Here is a 17471-nt window from a genome sequence, read left to right as displayed (position 1 = left end):
GCACCAACAACCATGCCACGTTCAAAGTCACTTAAATCACCTTTCTTCATCATTCTGATGCTCCGTTTGAACTCCAGCAGGTCGTCTTCACCACGTCTACATGACTAAATGCATTGAGCTGCTGCCACGTGATTGGCTGATTAGCTATTTGCACTAACAAGCAGTTGAACAGGTGTACCTAATAAAGTAGCTGGTAAGTGTATGTAGGTACTGTCAGATTAATACAAAACCCAGTTTCTAAAATTATTAAATATACTTTAGTTGATAATTCTAGAACATCACATCATTAACTTCAGCCAACTGCTACAGTTGTCTAGATTTTACAGCATTTCTTTATTGTGCATAAATGTGTTTACAGATGTACAAACAGACAGGTTTTGTTATATCATACATCAGATTATAGTCATTAAATAACTTAAAGGCATTTGATTACATGGCGCTATTCTATTGAAATTAATTCATAAAGTGCAGGTTGGTTTCTGACCATTTTTTTTCTTCTGAGTGTGGAAGTAAAAAAGAAATAGATATGATATACATGTTACTTCCAATCTTGTCTTGACTAAAATACAGCAAATATCTGACAGAACAATGTCAATGTTTGTCTTAAGTTACCATAACCCTAACCCTAAGATACAAGTTACGATGTGCGTAGTGCTGCGAAGGCTCTGGGAAATGGGGCCCAGATCGTTCAGTATCTCCTTCTACTGGTCTCACCACAGCAGAGTTCAATGTTATTTTCCTTACCACAGTCCAAGGAAGCCCCACGTTCAGCAAGGCATCAAAACATTAGTTTGAACTCAAAGTGTTGCTCTCCACGGAAATCTTTAGTAAAAGGCGAAAGATTTATACGATCTGAAGGGAAACATGAGAGTATTTCCCCACATACATAAAGAAAAAGGACTTGTTTCCCTACATGTACTGTTCAGTCGTGGTGGTGTGCGCTAACTTATTACAACTGTTTAGCTTCCGGCACGAAACGGAAGTTACACGATGTGTTAATCCCAATCTGATCAAACATCTGAGGGACGTGCTGGTACCCCAGAGGTACCCCCAATCCATGGTGGGTCCTCCTTGGACCGGACTTGGCTCTGACCTGTTGATGCATGAACACGGGACCTCTGGAGTGTCCTTTGGCGTGTTACCACCAGATCTTTTGAGTCCTGTGGGTTGTGAGGTGGGGTACCAGCACATCTTACAGATCTTTGATCAGACTGGGATCTGGGGAGTTTGGAGGCCAGGCTGAAGCCTTGAGCTCTTTGTCTCCTTCCTCGGACCATTCCTGAGCAGTTATTGTGGTGTGGCATGGTGCAAAGTCCTGCTGGGGGGGCACTGTTACTGACGAGTGCAGTTGCCATGAGGAGGCGCACCTGGTCTGCACTGCTGTTTGTGGAGTTGGGTGGAGCGTGTCAGGTGGCATCCACATGAATGTCAGAACTCAAGGTTTCCCAACAGAACATTGCATTGTTACAAGATGTCAGCGGTGTTAATGTTTTGGCTGATCGGTGTATACACTGTAAATGTCCAGGAAAAGAGGTGGGTTCACTATTGTATACCTACAGAGACCTGTCACTACACCACTGGGTGGATACACAAAAATATTCTCCTTAAATCCAGGCTGAGCAGCCGGCTGTGGTTTTGCAGTAAAGTGTCCTATGATCTTATAATCCCTCATGAGTCATTGCTAAACAAGAGTCAACAGTGAACAGTGAAAGGGTGTATCATTTTCTCTATCTCCTCAAATAAACAAACGCCTTCAGACATGTTTCTATTTACAGTACTCACCCCAGGTATCTGCATGGTGATGATAATGACATTTACATGCAGTGAAGTGAAGTCTTCACCTGCAAACACACAGCAGGCTTTTATGAATGTCTTTTACATAAGCATTTTAGTTTATGTTGTCACAGAACTAAGACGGTAAATGGTTGTAGCCTTTAACAGCTGCTAACAACACCTGCAAGTTTTAGGATCAGTAGTTGCAGTGTAGATTTCATTCATTACTCAGAAGTGGCAGAAAAGATCCTGCTCGAGCAGATGGTCCATGAATTTGATTTTTTATTTTTTTTTGTGGCCCAGTAAAGAAGAATTTAAAATTAAATAACGTCCAGTGTAATGCACTCGCTTGGAAAAACACATATTTGACATGTTTTTCTGTATTAAGGAGATTATTATGTCGGAATTATTATAATTATTATTATAAGTTATCATGTAAAAAAATTCTGCTCGATTTTCTGAATTCAGATAATCTCATAAATTCTTTTACGAACTAAATTTTCTCATTTATTAAAAAGAACAAAATCTGATTTTTTTAATTCAATTTAAAAAAAAAAAAAATCTGAGATAATCTTAGTTCAGAAAAAAAAGTTTTTCTTATACTACTGAGGTAATAAATATGTTAATTCACAAAAATGGAGCAGAATTTTTTTCTCAAGTCAATGTGTATGCTTTTTTAATCTTCTAATAAAGTCACTGGATTGTTCTCGTGGTTTTACAGATAATCCGTTTATAAAAAAGGTTTCACAGCACAGCAGAGTTTGGTTCACCTTCAACGTAGACAAGATTTTATTTGTGGTTACGCCACACATTCTTTTTATAATCTGAAAAGAATTACAAAAGTGAACTGACAACATGGTTACCAGCATTAGTTTCCTAATTCCAACGGCTGTTATTACAGTACATAAAATATGTCACAATCAGAATGTTAGAAGTACAACAGACAAATGGCAGTTTTGTGCAAAAACATCATCATCAATACTGTACGTCTCAGAAAATACAGTTCTCAACATCAAACTGGCAGGGCGTTCCGCGTAAATGTAAAGAAACAATTAATCAGCTCTGGAGTTGATTCCATGCAGGTTCAACAGCAGGTTCAGCGGCACTCTGAACACATTAATGCAAGTTTATTTCATGTTCTTCACTTTGTTAGTAACATCAGAAATCAGAAATGTAGCTCTGTGTTAAACCTCCCCTCCTTCAGGTTTTTAAATCAGGCCGATGTTACTGACAGATAACCTAGCAGCAGTGGTATTCAGTCTGTACTCTTTACAGGAGTTATGCTTTACAGTTAAAAGAGGGCAGCCCATCTTTGGCGCACACTATGAAAAGTTGTCACCTTGGTCCTTCCACATCCAAAAAGGACTAATTGGTTCTACTCTTTTGGTCATCTGTTCAAATATAAATATAGGTCAATATTCTAATATAAAAATAAGGCAGGTTTCATTTTTTAAAATGTTACTTTATGTTCTTCCCAGTGGGATTTGTTAGCCGACTGTGCATTTCCGCTGTCCACAAAGCCACATGCTGTGGTTCATATCCTTGCACACGAGGCTGAGCTGCACTAAGGGATTGTAAAAGCGACCGTTTCAAAGTGTCTGTGTGCAGCTTCACCCAGCTTCATATGGCCTTGACATCGATAAGGTGGCCGTGCTGGGCCCCTTGCCTCAGGGTCTTGATCCCCTGCAGCTTGCGGCCGTGAAGTGTGAAGCGAGACCAGGCGGCCAGCTGGAGCAGGGCACACGTGATAGGCACGAACACCAACATGTAGAAGCAGCCCAGGCGTAGAGGCGGAGTCCCTGAGCCAGAGGCAACGTCAGGCACGGAAACCAGAGAGTCCTTCACGGGTTGCCTCTCGAAAATATCATAACCTGGAGAAGAGAATTACAACAACAGAAAAAAGTAATTACTTCGGTGTTCACAGAGATAGATTCTCATCTGTTGTGATGAGGCAGTCCTGCAAATATTTTTAAGAATATGATAAGAAACCCACAACTAAAGATGACCCTAATAGTAAAACAAATTGGTTTTGGATAGATGGTTAAAGCTGGGGTAGGAGGCTTAATCGTTGTCTTCATCTGACAAAAATCCCATTATAAACTTTGAGCATACTGTAATTCAATTGAGAGAGAACACTTGACTTCTGCACCTCCTCTTGGCTCTGTTCACAGGCTTTAGAAATTCTAGTCTGTGACAGGAAACTCTGGCCAATCATAAGTCATTTCAGAGAGAGGGTGTTCCTGTTATCATTCCGATTCCTACAAATGTAGACGCAAATGCACGATGGCAGAGAATCCTGCAGAGAAAGCTGATATCCCAGCACTGGCAACAACTGCCTACCCTGCAAAGCAACCCAAAAAAAGAAAGCCAGATATATCAAGAGAGTCTGATAATAAATAAATAAAATAAAACACTTGTCAGTATCAGCAAAGCATTTCAGAGATGGAGAGAAAATGTTGCCAATAGTTTAGTCTCCTGTTCACTGGAGCTAAATGCTCACAACTTATGTAGCTAACATTAGACCCTGGAACCATGGTGTGTCCGCTGCGTCACTCCCCACCGCTACAGACCACCTTGCCAGCAGGAGAGCAGGCAGCTGCTGTGGAGACAAGTCTGCGGCCGTGCAAACCCCAGTTCTGGGGGGGAAAAAACAACCAGAAAAAAACAACAACTCCCTGCTGGTTCGGCAGACTTTCTGTTGCTGCCATAACACAGGTTAGACTTGACGCTGCTGCTGGCCAGCATTGGGAGGTTTGTGCTGGTCAAATTCGAGACGCTGCAACCACAGACTAAAGGCCCATTTCTCGAGCTGCTGCCTGCTTTCTTCATGGGGAAGCAGTCCACAGCAATGAGGAGCAAAACTGAAGGACAGCTGGTAGCTGGCAACTAATTCTGGTCTCATTAGTGGTCTGATAAACAGAGAACAAGAGACACCAGGGCAAAAAGGGCACTGTGTGCAACTGTACAGTGAAATAAGATTAAATAAATCAATGAGGGAAACATGGCACAAAGTAATGTCCCTCCCTCTGAGGTGTAATTTGACATTTTGAGAAATGTGTTTATTTGCTTTCTTGCTGAGAGCTGGATGAGAAGATTGATGCTAAACATGCAGCTACAGCCAGGACACAGTTAGCTTAGCGTACCAAAAAAAGACTCAAAGCAGGGGGAAACAGTGAGCCTTGATCAGCTGTGCAATTTAACACTATAAACACTATATATCTAATGAGCATGGCCACTGAAGGTTGGAATCTTCTAACAGAAGTGATCACAAGATGAGATGCAGAAGGGTCTCTGTGGCTTATGTCCCTGCAGAGTAATTAATCTTCCACATTATACTTGAGTTTGTGCAGATCTGTCTCATTTGTCCGGTTACACAACACCTCATTAACATCGTATTGTTGAACAGTAAATACACTGAATGACGTAGATACAGATCATAGATCGAGCCGGAAATAATTCGCAGTGGCAGCTGTGCTACTTGATACTTCATCTGCCGGAAAGACACCAAGACACGTGAATGCAAGAAATCGTTGCACCATTTGAAACAAGGTTCACTGTGAAGAATGGAGCGTGAGCGTTTCTGTCAGTACCTGTGTAAACACACAGCAGCCAGGTGCCGATGAGAGGGGCGAACGTCTGGCCAGGTTTGGTCAACAAGGCGACCATCCCGAAGAGGAGAGCAGAGGTGGCCTGCTGACGGCGGTTGACCACAAAGTCCTCGTCCACCAGGTCGGAGATGACCAGTTTCAGCAGCTTGCACGTCCCTTCTGTAAACACCCGGTTACTAGGAAGAAGAGAAGCTGGGTTACAGTCTCCAGGACCGACAGTCTTACAACAGGAAATGTCAACATTTTTCATTTAAATATCAGGAAAGTTAGATTCAATAAAGGGTCTTATTACGAGGTGTTTATCGAGGGTACATGGTTCAGTTTTATTCCCATTAATTAAAGTGTATCAATCTTCATTTGTTACGTCTCTATTTGTTGAGAGCAGGGTATCGGGAGGGGAATGGTTACAGTTTCTAACCTAATCCAGCATGCTGAGGTGTGCCTGTGTGCTCACATCCATAATAGAATGAAATGACTTTGATTCTTCACTATACCTTTGCTCTTAATTTACCTGTGCTGTTTCCCTATTTTCTCTATGTACTATGGTTATTTCTCTATAATAGTATTTGTTTTTTGCCTTTTTTGCCCTTTAAGAAGTTAACAGTTAACTACACTTTTTTAAAAAGTTTTTTTGTGTGTAGGCACTTTTTTATTATCTGAATCAAGGGTGTAGGGAAACAAAGTGTTGTATGTATGGCTAATATATAAATGTATCAACAAATAAAGAAATAAAGAAATAAGGAAGTAAACAAAAGAGTAAAGAAATGCTGAAATAAATAAAAATAAATGCATGAATACAGAAATAAACGCACCTAACACACCCTTAAATTACAGACACAAAAATACAGAAAAAAATAATATAGTTGAACAAAAATGTAGAAACAAATTTAAAACATTCATTTATTTATTCCTTTTTTATTCTAAATTTTGCTTTTTATTTACTTTTTAAAAAAAGATTTTATTTATTTTTGCATTTTTAATGCATTAATTTATTTATTTATACATTCATTTCCATGTTTTTAATTATTTCAATATTTATTTTTTATACTTGTATGTATTCATAAATTCATTACTTTCCATATTCCTTTATTCATTCCTGTGTTTATTTATATATTTATTTACTTATTAATTGATATTTATCCTATATTATATTTATTTATTGATACTTCATTGATACGTTATTTTTCGTCCCTCATAGTGTGTTGTTACAGATTTTAAATCCCTTTGAGACACATGATTTCAGGCTGCATAAATAAAGCTCATTCTGAGCCACAGAGGCACAAACTGAAGCAAATATTTTCCCAGGAGAAAAAAGGTCTTGTAGCAAAAAAGTTAACACAATATTCTGATAAAAACATGTAGCAAATGTTGAGTTAACCTTGAAAACAGTGTGCAGCAGAAAGAGTCCTTGACGTGTCCTTCTGACTGCTTGGCACAGTGCGATACGTGCTGCTGTGTGTTTGTGTGTTCAGCTTTGAAAAACAATGAACAAAAACGAGCAAAGAAATGTACAAGCTGTCACACATCGGATCCCCGAGGCGTGTGCTGATGTGTGTGCGTGGCCATACCTAGCAATGAAGATGCACAGCAGATAAATGTGGTCAGCCCCTGCCAGCAGCATAGCCACACTAAGTCCCAGTTTGAGCATAAATAGCCAGCGGATAACCTGGTAAACCCCGTAACGCTGGCACAGTGTCAGGAAATACAAGTTGTTCAGGTGGGGGGCAATGTAAGAGATGCCTGCGTGGGAGCACAAGCAGAAGTGCGTTTAAAAAAAAGACTAATCAGCAGAAAGAATAGTAACTGTAAAATAAAAAAGACAGATAGCAAATTAATTAAATAAAAATCTACTCTATTTTTGCCACAGTTTACAGCGGTGTATTGCTGCCACATCAGAAAAATAAAATCAGTATCAGGTTAACACATGAAAAGTTTGTTATAACAAGATGCATTTCCAAGTGAACGTTTGTGCCAAAGGAGAAATTCCCTCGAGGTGATCTTGAGACATCGTGTTCACAAGAATGAGACAGACAAAGTCACAGTGATGTTGACCTTTGACCACCAAAACCTTAACAGTTTGTTGTTAAATCCAGGGGGATATTTACGCCACATTTGAAGAAATGCCCCCAAGGCGTTCTTGAAATATCGTGATCAAGAGAATGGTACCGATGCACAGATGTATGGACAATGTGAAAACACAATTTCTCTGGCTATGGCTATCACTGGTGCGGCGGCGTAAAAATGCTTACAAACATGCTGCAGGAAAATGAGACATTTCAGGCGACAACAATCCCAAAAACTATTTATCTTGTTATAATGAAAACATCTTGTTATAGCAATTAACTCTTAACATTATAACATGATACTGATTAGTTTTTCTTTTTCTGGCATTGCAGCAATACACTTCCGTAACAACTAGATCAGTTCCTGGCAATTTAGGAGATTATACATTTCAGAATACCACATCAGATTTTCTGAGTTCTCCCTGATCTTTAAATGTGGGATGATGATTTTTTGACTCAAATTACAACGCTGCATCCACACTGGCAACTTAAATGTGTCTGTAATATAGAAAAGCTTGTATGTGACTAGTCTGCATGATGCCAGTAACATAAACACCTTCGGATTGTGTTTTTCATTCAGTTTAACTTTGGTAAATACACACTACTTTTTATTCAAACACAGCATCATTTGTGATTTCCTTAAATTTTGAGACAATGCTAGGGATGGGAATTTTAATTGATATCAATGCTGTTATAAATTCTTCTCATCGGTCTGATTGTTCATCAATTCGCTTACTTGCTCCTGATCAATTTTCTGTGTGAAAAATAAGACACAGGTCTTCAGCGTCAGTGCAGCTGTTTTATTATTTACGAGTCCGAACACAGTGTAGAAACAGAGTAAATAAAAGCATGCATGTGACCAAGGTGTGAAAAAGCTCCTTAGTTTATCAGCTGTTTAATTTGGAACTGGTTCTCGACTGGACGGTCAAGAAGCCTGCCTGCACGCCACTAATGTTATCATAGCAGAATATTTCCCCTTGGTAACAGACATGCCCCTCCGTTGGGAAGCAGTGGCACTGATGCTACATGCTGTGTAGAAAGATGCTTCAGCGTATTGCTGGTGCGTCCACCTTCGTTTGACGGACATTAAAGTAGCACTGCTGTCATCGTTCTTTGTTAAATGAAGCCACGCTTTGGACATTTATTTCCTTTCCACCGTGACTCATTCTTGTGGCAAGTTTCCAGCAGCGTAAACACATTTGTTTGATTGATAAAAGAATTGATAAGCTCGGTGGCACATGACTCTGATGGATCAGACAATTTGGAGCCTAGTCTCAATTCCCATCCCTAGATAATGCTGTGATAATTACTGCGGCAGTCATTTTGGTCTTTATTGCCTAGCCTCATCACGACCAAACAAGGGGTCTTACCGAGTAAGATTGAACCTGTAGAGGCAGAAATATTGTCAGACAGCAGATGTTCCAGGAAAAGAGGGAAGAAGTTGCTGTTGAAATGGCAGTGAAACACCTGTGGGGAGACAAGAACAGAATGTAAATGAGGATGTAAATATGCTGCAGCCTGTGTTGGACAGGACACTCCTGTGAAGGAGATTTTTAACCTCAGTGAGGCCTTTCCTGGTTAAATAATGTGACATAAAATAAATAAACATAAAACCCTAAATGAAGTTCCACAAAAAATCAGAGGGATTATGTTTGGACATTAATCACATTGCAATTAAAGTGTTAATGCTGACACTGCGTCTTTATCTCTATAAGCATTCGTAGCACATTTACTGTGATTAACATCTTACCTGAACAAGGTTCATAGACACAAACCACATGAAGTTCTTGTGTTTGGATAGCTGCTTAAGGTACTGTCCAACAGTGACAGCTTTTTCTGGCTGGCTAGGTGGAGCATGGCCAACACTCAGCCTGCGACAGAGCAAAAGAAAACAAGACAGGAATGAGATGGAGAGGAAAAACAACAACAACAGAACGAAAACATCCCAACCAAATTGTATAGAATTTCAAGATCTTAAGACAATCCTCACTCTTTGAGTGTCAGCGCCTCGTCCTGTCTTGGACGGACTTCCTTTTGGAAACGACGCTGCAACAACTGAGACACTGAGAAAAAGCCCAAGATGGAAAAAGCTGCGAGAGTCACACAGAAGAGACGGAAGGAGTAAAAATCCTCCTTGTCCCAGAAGGAGTAGGACAGAAATACGGAGATTGAGCCCAAAGCGCTGAACACGGAGCAGTGGAAGTTGAGGCGTGTGCGATCAGTGGCGGACACGGCGAGGTCAGCCAGCAGGGCGCTGTGGTGGAGGTCCACCATTGTGAGGAAACCATCGTAAAGACACAGACACAGCAGGAACTGCAGTCCCGGTCTGGCCCACGCCACCCAGAAGGCCAGGAACGACAGAGCGAAGAGAGGGCCATTTGTGGAGAGGGCCTTCAGGCGCTTCAGCACCACCTCTGGAGTTGTGATCTGAGGGCCTGACCTGGGTGGAACAACAAACATCAGCAGATAAACGCACAAGTTTTGTGAGATACATACTCAAAAACAGAGGCCGTCACACCTATTTAAATACTCCCAAGCTATTTGAGTCTGTTTTGTTGGCTATGCACAGATTAGACTTTAACATGGCTGTTGACACACCGTATAAACATTTATGTAAATACAGAATTGGCGATCACAATAAAACATACTAAAACTATAAAAGGTCAACTAAAATAAAGGTGGAGTGGTGAACGTCTCTGCTTGACAACACGTAGACAAACAGGCTGAAGGGTGCAGATATAAAAAGCTCTCGCACAGAATATGATTAGTTTGTTTTCAGCTTTGTTGTGTCACCACCTTATGACAGCACAGAGCCACAGATGGCCTTATCAAAATGAAATGCAAATACAGATGGTGGCTTTATGTTTGACAATTCTCGCTCTGACGACGTGTTTACCTAGCCTTGTGAGCATTACTGCAGCTGATAAAAGAGTTCATACTGAAACATTTGCGTGTGCAGGGATGTATAAAGGTCTTAGCTTGGGGGAAATGTGTGTGGGAGCAACAGCTGTAGAAATCTGCATTTTGACAGGAAAGCCAGGAGCGATTAGAGAGCATGAAGGTGTCAGAAAGAATATAAATTCCGTCTGTGTTGAAATACAAATATATTCTCAGGAAATGGGCAGAACATTGACATTTATGCTTTTTAGTCACCAGTGTCTCTCTGCATTCTCGGCTGATAGATGGGCTGTGTTGATACACATCACAGGAACTACATGACGCTGATATTACGGCGTCATGTTACTTGTTCCTCTTCACAGGAAAAGGAAGAGACTGACACATTACTTGACTCTTTTAAAAAGAGGATGTGTAACTGATAAAAAAAGAACTGCACAAATTTTGGTAATGTATCAACTGACAAAACATAATCTGAAAAATATTTTCTTTGCTTTAGGACGCCATTAAATAACGCTAATTTGCTGAGACATTCAAACAAACACATACAGTCTTTAGTCTTTTGCAGTGTTGTAAATGAAACATTGTTTACCGCGGTGTTTTCTCGGAGAATAAAAGAGGACAGGATGGAGACACTTACTGAGGAGAGCTGAGGAAGGCCCGGTCACTCAGCCAGCCGAAGAGAGGGTCATTCAGACTGTTCCATATTAGGAACACTGCCTGTGGAGCAGCAGAGAGAGGGCACGTAAGAGGACAATAATGCCTTATAAAAGACATCAATTAAGAAAATAATGGTTCATTGATAAGCCAGAACATGATATAAAGCTTCTAAGGGCCTGAGGTATTGGTGTTTGGACCCAGTCGGGTCCGTGATGTCCCTCCTATAGACCTGGGTCCACTCCAGCCCTATCTAAAACCCATAGTCACCAACCTCGGCGTTAAAATGGACAGTGGTTTTAAACTTGATAAACAGATAAATTCTGTCGTGAAGACCAGTTTTTATCATCTGAGGCTTTTATCTAAAATTAAAAGTGTAGTAGCTTTCAATGACTTTGAGCACTTGAGTCATGCTTTTATCTCGACCTGTTTGGACTACTGTAATGCTCTCTATATTGGTATTAACCAGGCTTCCCTTGCACGCTTACAGTTAGTCCAAAACGCGGCAGCACGGCTTTTAACAGGAACCCGAAAGCATGACCACATTACCCCCGTTCTCGCCTCCCTCCACTGGCTCCCTGTCCATTTTAGAATTAATTTTAAGATCTTGTTGTTCATTTTTAAGTCGTTAAATGGGCTGGCGCCTGAGTATATCGCGGACCTCATTCACATCTACACCCCCTCCAGAGCATTGAGGTCTGCTGATCTTTTGCAGCTCGTTGTCCCAAAATCGAGACAAAAAACTAGGGGCAACCGTGCTTTTTCTGTGGTAGCTCCGAAAGTATGGAATGAGCTACCCTCCCACGTCAAAATGGCCCCTACCCTGGAAACTTTTAAGTCCCGCTTAAAAACGTACCTGTATTTCCCCGGCGTTTAATCAATCATGAGAGTTTGTGTGATCTCTGTTTTGTCTCGGTCTCTGTTTTTGTTTTTGTCTCTCTCTGTTTTGTATTGCGATTGAATCACTGGTTGGTTATATTCTGTTTTAAGGTATTTTCAGTGTTTTGAATACTTGTTTTTATTTATTTACTGTGTTTTTTAAATTTGTTGTGCAGCACTTTGGTAACTCTGTGTTTTTAAAATGTGCTATATAAATAAAAGTGGATTGGATTGGATTTTTCTCAGCAGTGGTGTCTTCTTTTAATTGTTCCCAATAAGGAGAGAGCGTATGCAGCTGCAAAGAGAAAAAGCCCGGAAATAAAATTTGATTATCAAAAAAAAAAAAAAAAAAATCATGGGATGGCTGTTGTCCAGTGGCCACTGCTGGTCTTTCAAACAGGGGAAGTTCACTTTAAATTTACATCATAAAATTTGTCATATTGTAGCGAGGCAGTAACTTATAAAAGGAACATTTAATTGAAGCCGTTTTTCAACCACACTCATGCCATAGAACCAGATTTTCTGGTTACTGTACTGTGCAAACGGTGAAAATGAGCTATATCGCTTATGGAAATAAGGAACTCTGACTGAGGGGTTCAGTCTTTCAGACAATTCCTCCAATCATCATGCATACACCGAGCGTCCTCTCCCGCCTACCGCTCCATTAGGTCCCAGGGAAGCTGAGCCTCCCAGGAAGTGACGATTTTGTCGCATTTATCCAATGACCGTCTCGCTTTGCTGCATGAAAAAAAAACACGTGCTCAGCGCTGTCTCATAGGAATGCTTTGATTCTCCGCGTCCACCGTGCTGATACAAGAATGTATGACAGGGAGGTCGCGTCTGAAAACTGGTGATAAACAGCTGACGTTTGAGCATCATCGTCGTGATGTTAAACGCATCCTAGCGCACGTTTAATGCAATGTAAATTCTTATTTTAATGTAAATTCAATAGTGAATATTTGACCATTTCTTCTACGAAATTTTAGGGGAAGTTCAGCCTCCCTTGTTGTCTCAGAGCAATCGCCCCTGCTGTGGATGAACGTAATTGTAATATTTATGAAGAAAATGATTACAGTAGCTATTTGAATAATCCAGTCACCAAAGTCACACAATAACAGTAACTAACTGATAGAGGCAGTGGTAAACAGGCAGCTCCTGTGTTAGGCAAAGCAGAATTACAGTTTTTGTCAACGGAGTCTGGCTTTGAAGAGAGTTAGTTCAGTTTCCTACTAGTAAGGGCTGTCTGTTTGGGAGGAACTAAGCATACAAATGGATAAATGAGACTTGGATTATACTGCATGTGTTGTCACTGGACTGGTGAATCAATGCTACATTTTAAGCCTGGACGACAAGTCAAAAACTAGATCACATGTTAAACTGACATAGCTACAGACCCAGGTCTCTTGTCACTCACCTCTCCCACCCAGAAGGAGATTTTATCAATCTTGTAGATGGACACGAAGGTCTCCACGTAATAAAGGAGGAACACATTGTGGAGGATGGAGGTGAACAAGGCCAAAGAGCCGTAGAGCACTGCAGTAGAGACAACGCTTTGCCAGCAGCCCCAGGCGCTCCTGCCCATTCTTCTTTCTCAATCACTCTGCTCCGTCTTTCTCCCTGTGCCAAGCTGCAATCATCTCACGGCCTGGCCGACCCAGGGTCACCACCTCATCATAGCCTGCAAAAACACAGTTAAATCCACATTCTTAAAGTGCAGCAGAAAAAGGAAAAAATATATTATCTCACCCTGAACCAAAACGACACGTTGCAACAGCGAGCTCTCTACATCTGAACAGATATTTCTGAGCATTACTGGAAGTTACAGCGACGTCTTTAATATTAAATGTCTCTGTCTCTGCGCAGGGTTTGAACAAACCAAAATGGAGCTATTTTCATTGCAAGGGCACAGTGAGTTGTCATTAAAGTTAGTCAGGCTGTAGGCCACTGTTCCTTTCTCCTCTGACCCACACCCAGCTGTGGTGCATGTAAAACTATAATTTTCCTCAGTCATTTTTATGGCCACTCCCTTGACACTCCACCTAACAAAAAGCTCTTCCTCTTCACAGCGAAACAACAAAAGCAACGTCATACAATCCTCAAACATTCTTTTCAAGCTACGTGCTTTCACTGTGCTTTATTTTCTTTAGGTGTTAAATTCAAAACTGCTTTCTGGCAGCGTACTGATTGATGTGAGACGAACAATTTGGCTCTGGCCTTCTTGTCATATCTCCATGTGAATTTCTGTCTTATGTCACTCCAACTCAGAACTCACAACTCCACGAGCTCCTCACAACGAATGCAAATCCTGCATTACTTTACTCACGTGCTGGCGCCGTTTCACTTCCCTCTTGAAGCACCTGGTGCAGTCTCACATGTAGCACCCTTGGGAGGAAAATAACTAACAGGCTTTTTACCTCACACCTGATTCCCACAAGCTCAGACTTGTCCTGATATACAAACATCCTCTCACATCTTCAGTGGGAAAATCCATATAATAGCTCACAGTAACAGTGTCTCAAGGCGATGCGATAGCTTCTCTCTGAGGCAACCACAATGTAGCGTCTAAGCAAAGCTGCCAAACCGCAGATTCGTATCAGGATCTCAGCGAGATAGCAAACGTGGCCAAGGCAACCTCCTTAAGAGTGCAACAAAAACCTTCCCAACCATGTTCCTATCAGATCCAAGCAGTGAAATGGGATGCCTCTCAGGAGGCTGCACCATATCACCTCTCTGACTCATATCTTACTAAATCAGAAGTGGTCCACTTGGTAACAGGCAACCGAGCGCGACGTGGATCTACAAATATCCAATTCATATCCTCTCAGCCACAGCTGATGCGGCAGCTGTTTCCACCTGTGGAGAGGTCTCTTGGCAGGGACTCTGTTATGAACCTGCTGTATTCATTCTGACAGCCAAAGTATATGACGGCCAAACACGGTGGCTGAGCTGGTGACACCGGATCTCGAGATTTATTAACAGAACACTGCAAAAGGGAACATTTATCATCATCACTTGTTGCACACATTTGGATCATAAGTGTGGGAGGTAATTAAGAAGCTGCTCCGGCTCTAAACATCCACTCAGTGTGAAAGGCACAACATGCAAACACGTTTTAGTATATTTATAGTATATTCTAGAGATATACTATAGATACATATATTTATGTATATATATGTATATTTACTCTGTGCGTGAAAGAGGTGTTCTCCCAGCCAAACGATTACATCATAAAAGAAGTATTTGTTTCTCCTTATCTTTCTCATCCATCTGATAAAAACCTGTCAGTGTGAGACTGTGGTGTAGAGGACATTGTGAACTAAGTAATGCACACCCCTTTTGCAAAAGGAAAGAAGCTTTTGAAGACAAACCTGATCCCATTGTCAGTCTTTTTGCAGTGATATATCACTGAAAGTACAGTGTAATTCCTTATGCAAAGTCTGGATATGCCTGGTTTTATAGTTTAAAGCAGAGAAGGAAATGAAAGCCTGTTTCTTTGTAAAATCAATGGAAATACTCAGAGGTATTATCGGATTATTTTATGCTGTTTCGGAATACTCTGTCTCTAAAATACCTAAATTGTGTACTTTTAAATTAGCAGTTTATTTATTCATTGGTGTTTTGAGTATCACTATTGCATTACCTTATCTAATGGTACATTTTTAATTAAAAGTTTTTACACTAGACAATATATCCAAGAAACTAATTTAACTTTCAATAGTGCTTTTATCCCCAGCATTCTTTAGAGATTGAAGAGTGTTTATTTAATGGAAAGCGTAACGATTAAGCTCCGACTAAAGACTGATGTTTTTAACATTAAGTGGACACCGGTAATACTGCAGTTGCCGAGACTGATTAAGGACACAGCTTCTCTGTAAACTGAGTGGACAGGAGGAGTTTGATTGATATTGTCCACATGCAAGTGAAGCCATTAATACAGATGTGTTTGTGACTGTTTTATATTTTTTTGACCTTCCTGTCTCTACCCTCCAGAGTTTTCCAACTGGCATAAAAGTGTCCAGTTAAATATATGGGTGATTGCATACAAGCATTAGGTTATTTTGGTGCCTATGTCTGTGTTGCCTCTGTGAATACAATATGAACAAGATGATGCAAAGCTTACATTTGTTACGTGATACATAGTGTGATATTTATATGATTGCATATGATTTAATTTGAATATAAAGGTTAAGTGTATGTGAGGGTAAGGGTGTAATGATTATTTATTCAGTATCACCTCATTAAAATGGCTCAAGACCCCCACTGACTCTTATCCTTACATTATGCATTACATTAACACACATCCTCCCATTATTACTACTGTTTAAAACACTTACTTCGACGACTTTACATATTTATGTATTCTTATTTATACTTTTTTCATATTTATCAAGTGCAAAAATGTATCCATCCCAAAAAAATTACATTTATTTATTTTTTTTAACTTTCTTACAAGGGTATAATAATTTTTTTTTTTCAGTTTCACCTCATCAGCATGTCTCCCCACTGACACTGACTCTTATCCTGACATTATGCATTACATTAATACACATCCCATTAATTCTCTTGCTCATATATACATATCTAAGTATACTTACATATATTTTTTCATATTCCATCAAGTGCACAAAAATAGTGCTTTTATCTATCCCAAATAAGTCACATTTATTTTATTTTATTTTTTAATTTTCTTACAAGGGTATAATATTATTTATTCAGTATCACCTCATCAACAAGGCTCGAGGCCCCTCACTGACTCTTATCCTGACATTATGTATTACATTAACGCACATGCCATCATCACAATCACTTCTCTTGCACATATTTTTGTATTTTACCTTGAACCTTTACACCCCCTTAACAAAAATGTGCACATTCATGCACGACTGTACTGTTTGAAAAATGTGTCCATAGTTACTTTACATGTGTACATATATTGTTTTTTATTGTACTGTCAATTGTCTTCATATTATCTTACATTATGTCTTTACATTTTTGCACTGTGTTTACTGGTATGCACCAAATCAACAAGTCAAATTCCGAGTTAGTGCGAAGTCACTAAAACGTTTGAGATCCTGCCTCTATGTGGCACGGTTACTACCAGCTAGTTAGCCGGCTAATTAATGAGCTTGGACTAACGGTACTGTCACTAGACTTGGTTATTTGGTTATACCGGACCATGAAAGCTACAACTAACACCCCACATGTCGTGTAGTCAGCTGTATCTGATAACAACAGCTGACAGGATCCATAAATGTCTCAGCATAGGTGTTAAATGTATCACTGAGCTAGCCAACTACCGCTAATGGTTAGCACTAGCTAGCCTTATTTAAATGCTAACACTAGCTAGCTGGTTATGGTTAACTGCTATCGGCTGCTGATCTGGATACAAACACGTTTAAAAATAGCTTCAAGTATTTTCATATCAGAACACAAGAGGAATGTCACGTACCGACAACAGGGCTGTTAACCAGGCCGAGTAAATGCTGTGTGTCTCGGTGGGGAGCTGACCAGTCTTGTGCTCGTCGGCAGCAGCAGTGTCTCGATCACTGGAAGCAGACCAGTACGGCGGAGGCGGATAGACCCACGTCATGACAAC

At 40.4% G+C, this 17471-nt stretch overlaps 1 protein-coding gene and 1 non-coding gene across 2 annotated transcripts; both read right to left on the bottom strand.

The window, feature by feature from the left end:
• Positions 1 to 757: 757 nt before the first annotated feature.
• Positions 758 to 871, bottom strand: LOC126400359 (U5 spliceosomal RNA). Its single transcript, XR_007570966.1, has one exon. It is a non-coding gene; the product is annotated as a U5 spliceosomal RNA (small nuclear RNA).
• A 1662-nt stretch (positions 872 to 2533) lies between these two features.
• On the bottom strand, positions 2534 to 17471 carry mfsd13a (major facilitator superfamily domain containing 13A). Its single transcript, XM_050059820.1, has 9 exons — positions 17325 to 17471; positions 13290 to 13553; positions 10980 to 11059; positions 9435 to 9884; positions 9195 to 9315; positions 8815 to 8911; positions 6950 to 7121; positions 5364 to 5557; positions 2534 to 3644 (listed from the first exon to the last, which is right to left on the bottom strand). Exons 2-9 carry the CDS (start codon positions 13455 to 13457, stop codon positions 3394 to 3396), a joined length of 1533 nt encoding a protein of 510 aa, XP_049915777.1. The 5' UTR covers positions 13458 to 13553; positions 17325 to 17471; the 3' UTR covers positions 2534 to 3393.

The sequence above is a fragment of the Epinephelus moara genome, chromosome 13 (genome assembly GCF_006386435.1).
Source record: "Epinephelus moara isolate mb chromosome 13, YSFRI_EMoa_1.0, whole genome shotgun sequence".
NCBI lineage: Eukaryota > Metazoa > Chordata > Actinopteri > Perciformes > Serranidae > Epinephelus > Epinephelus moara.
The sequence above is the reverse complement of the archived record's forward strand: the minus strand, read 5'-3'. Positions and strand labels throughout refer to the sequence as shown.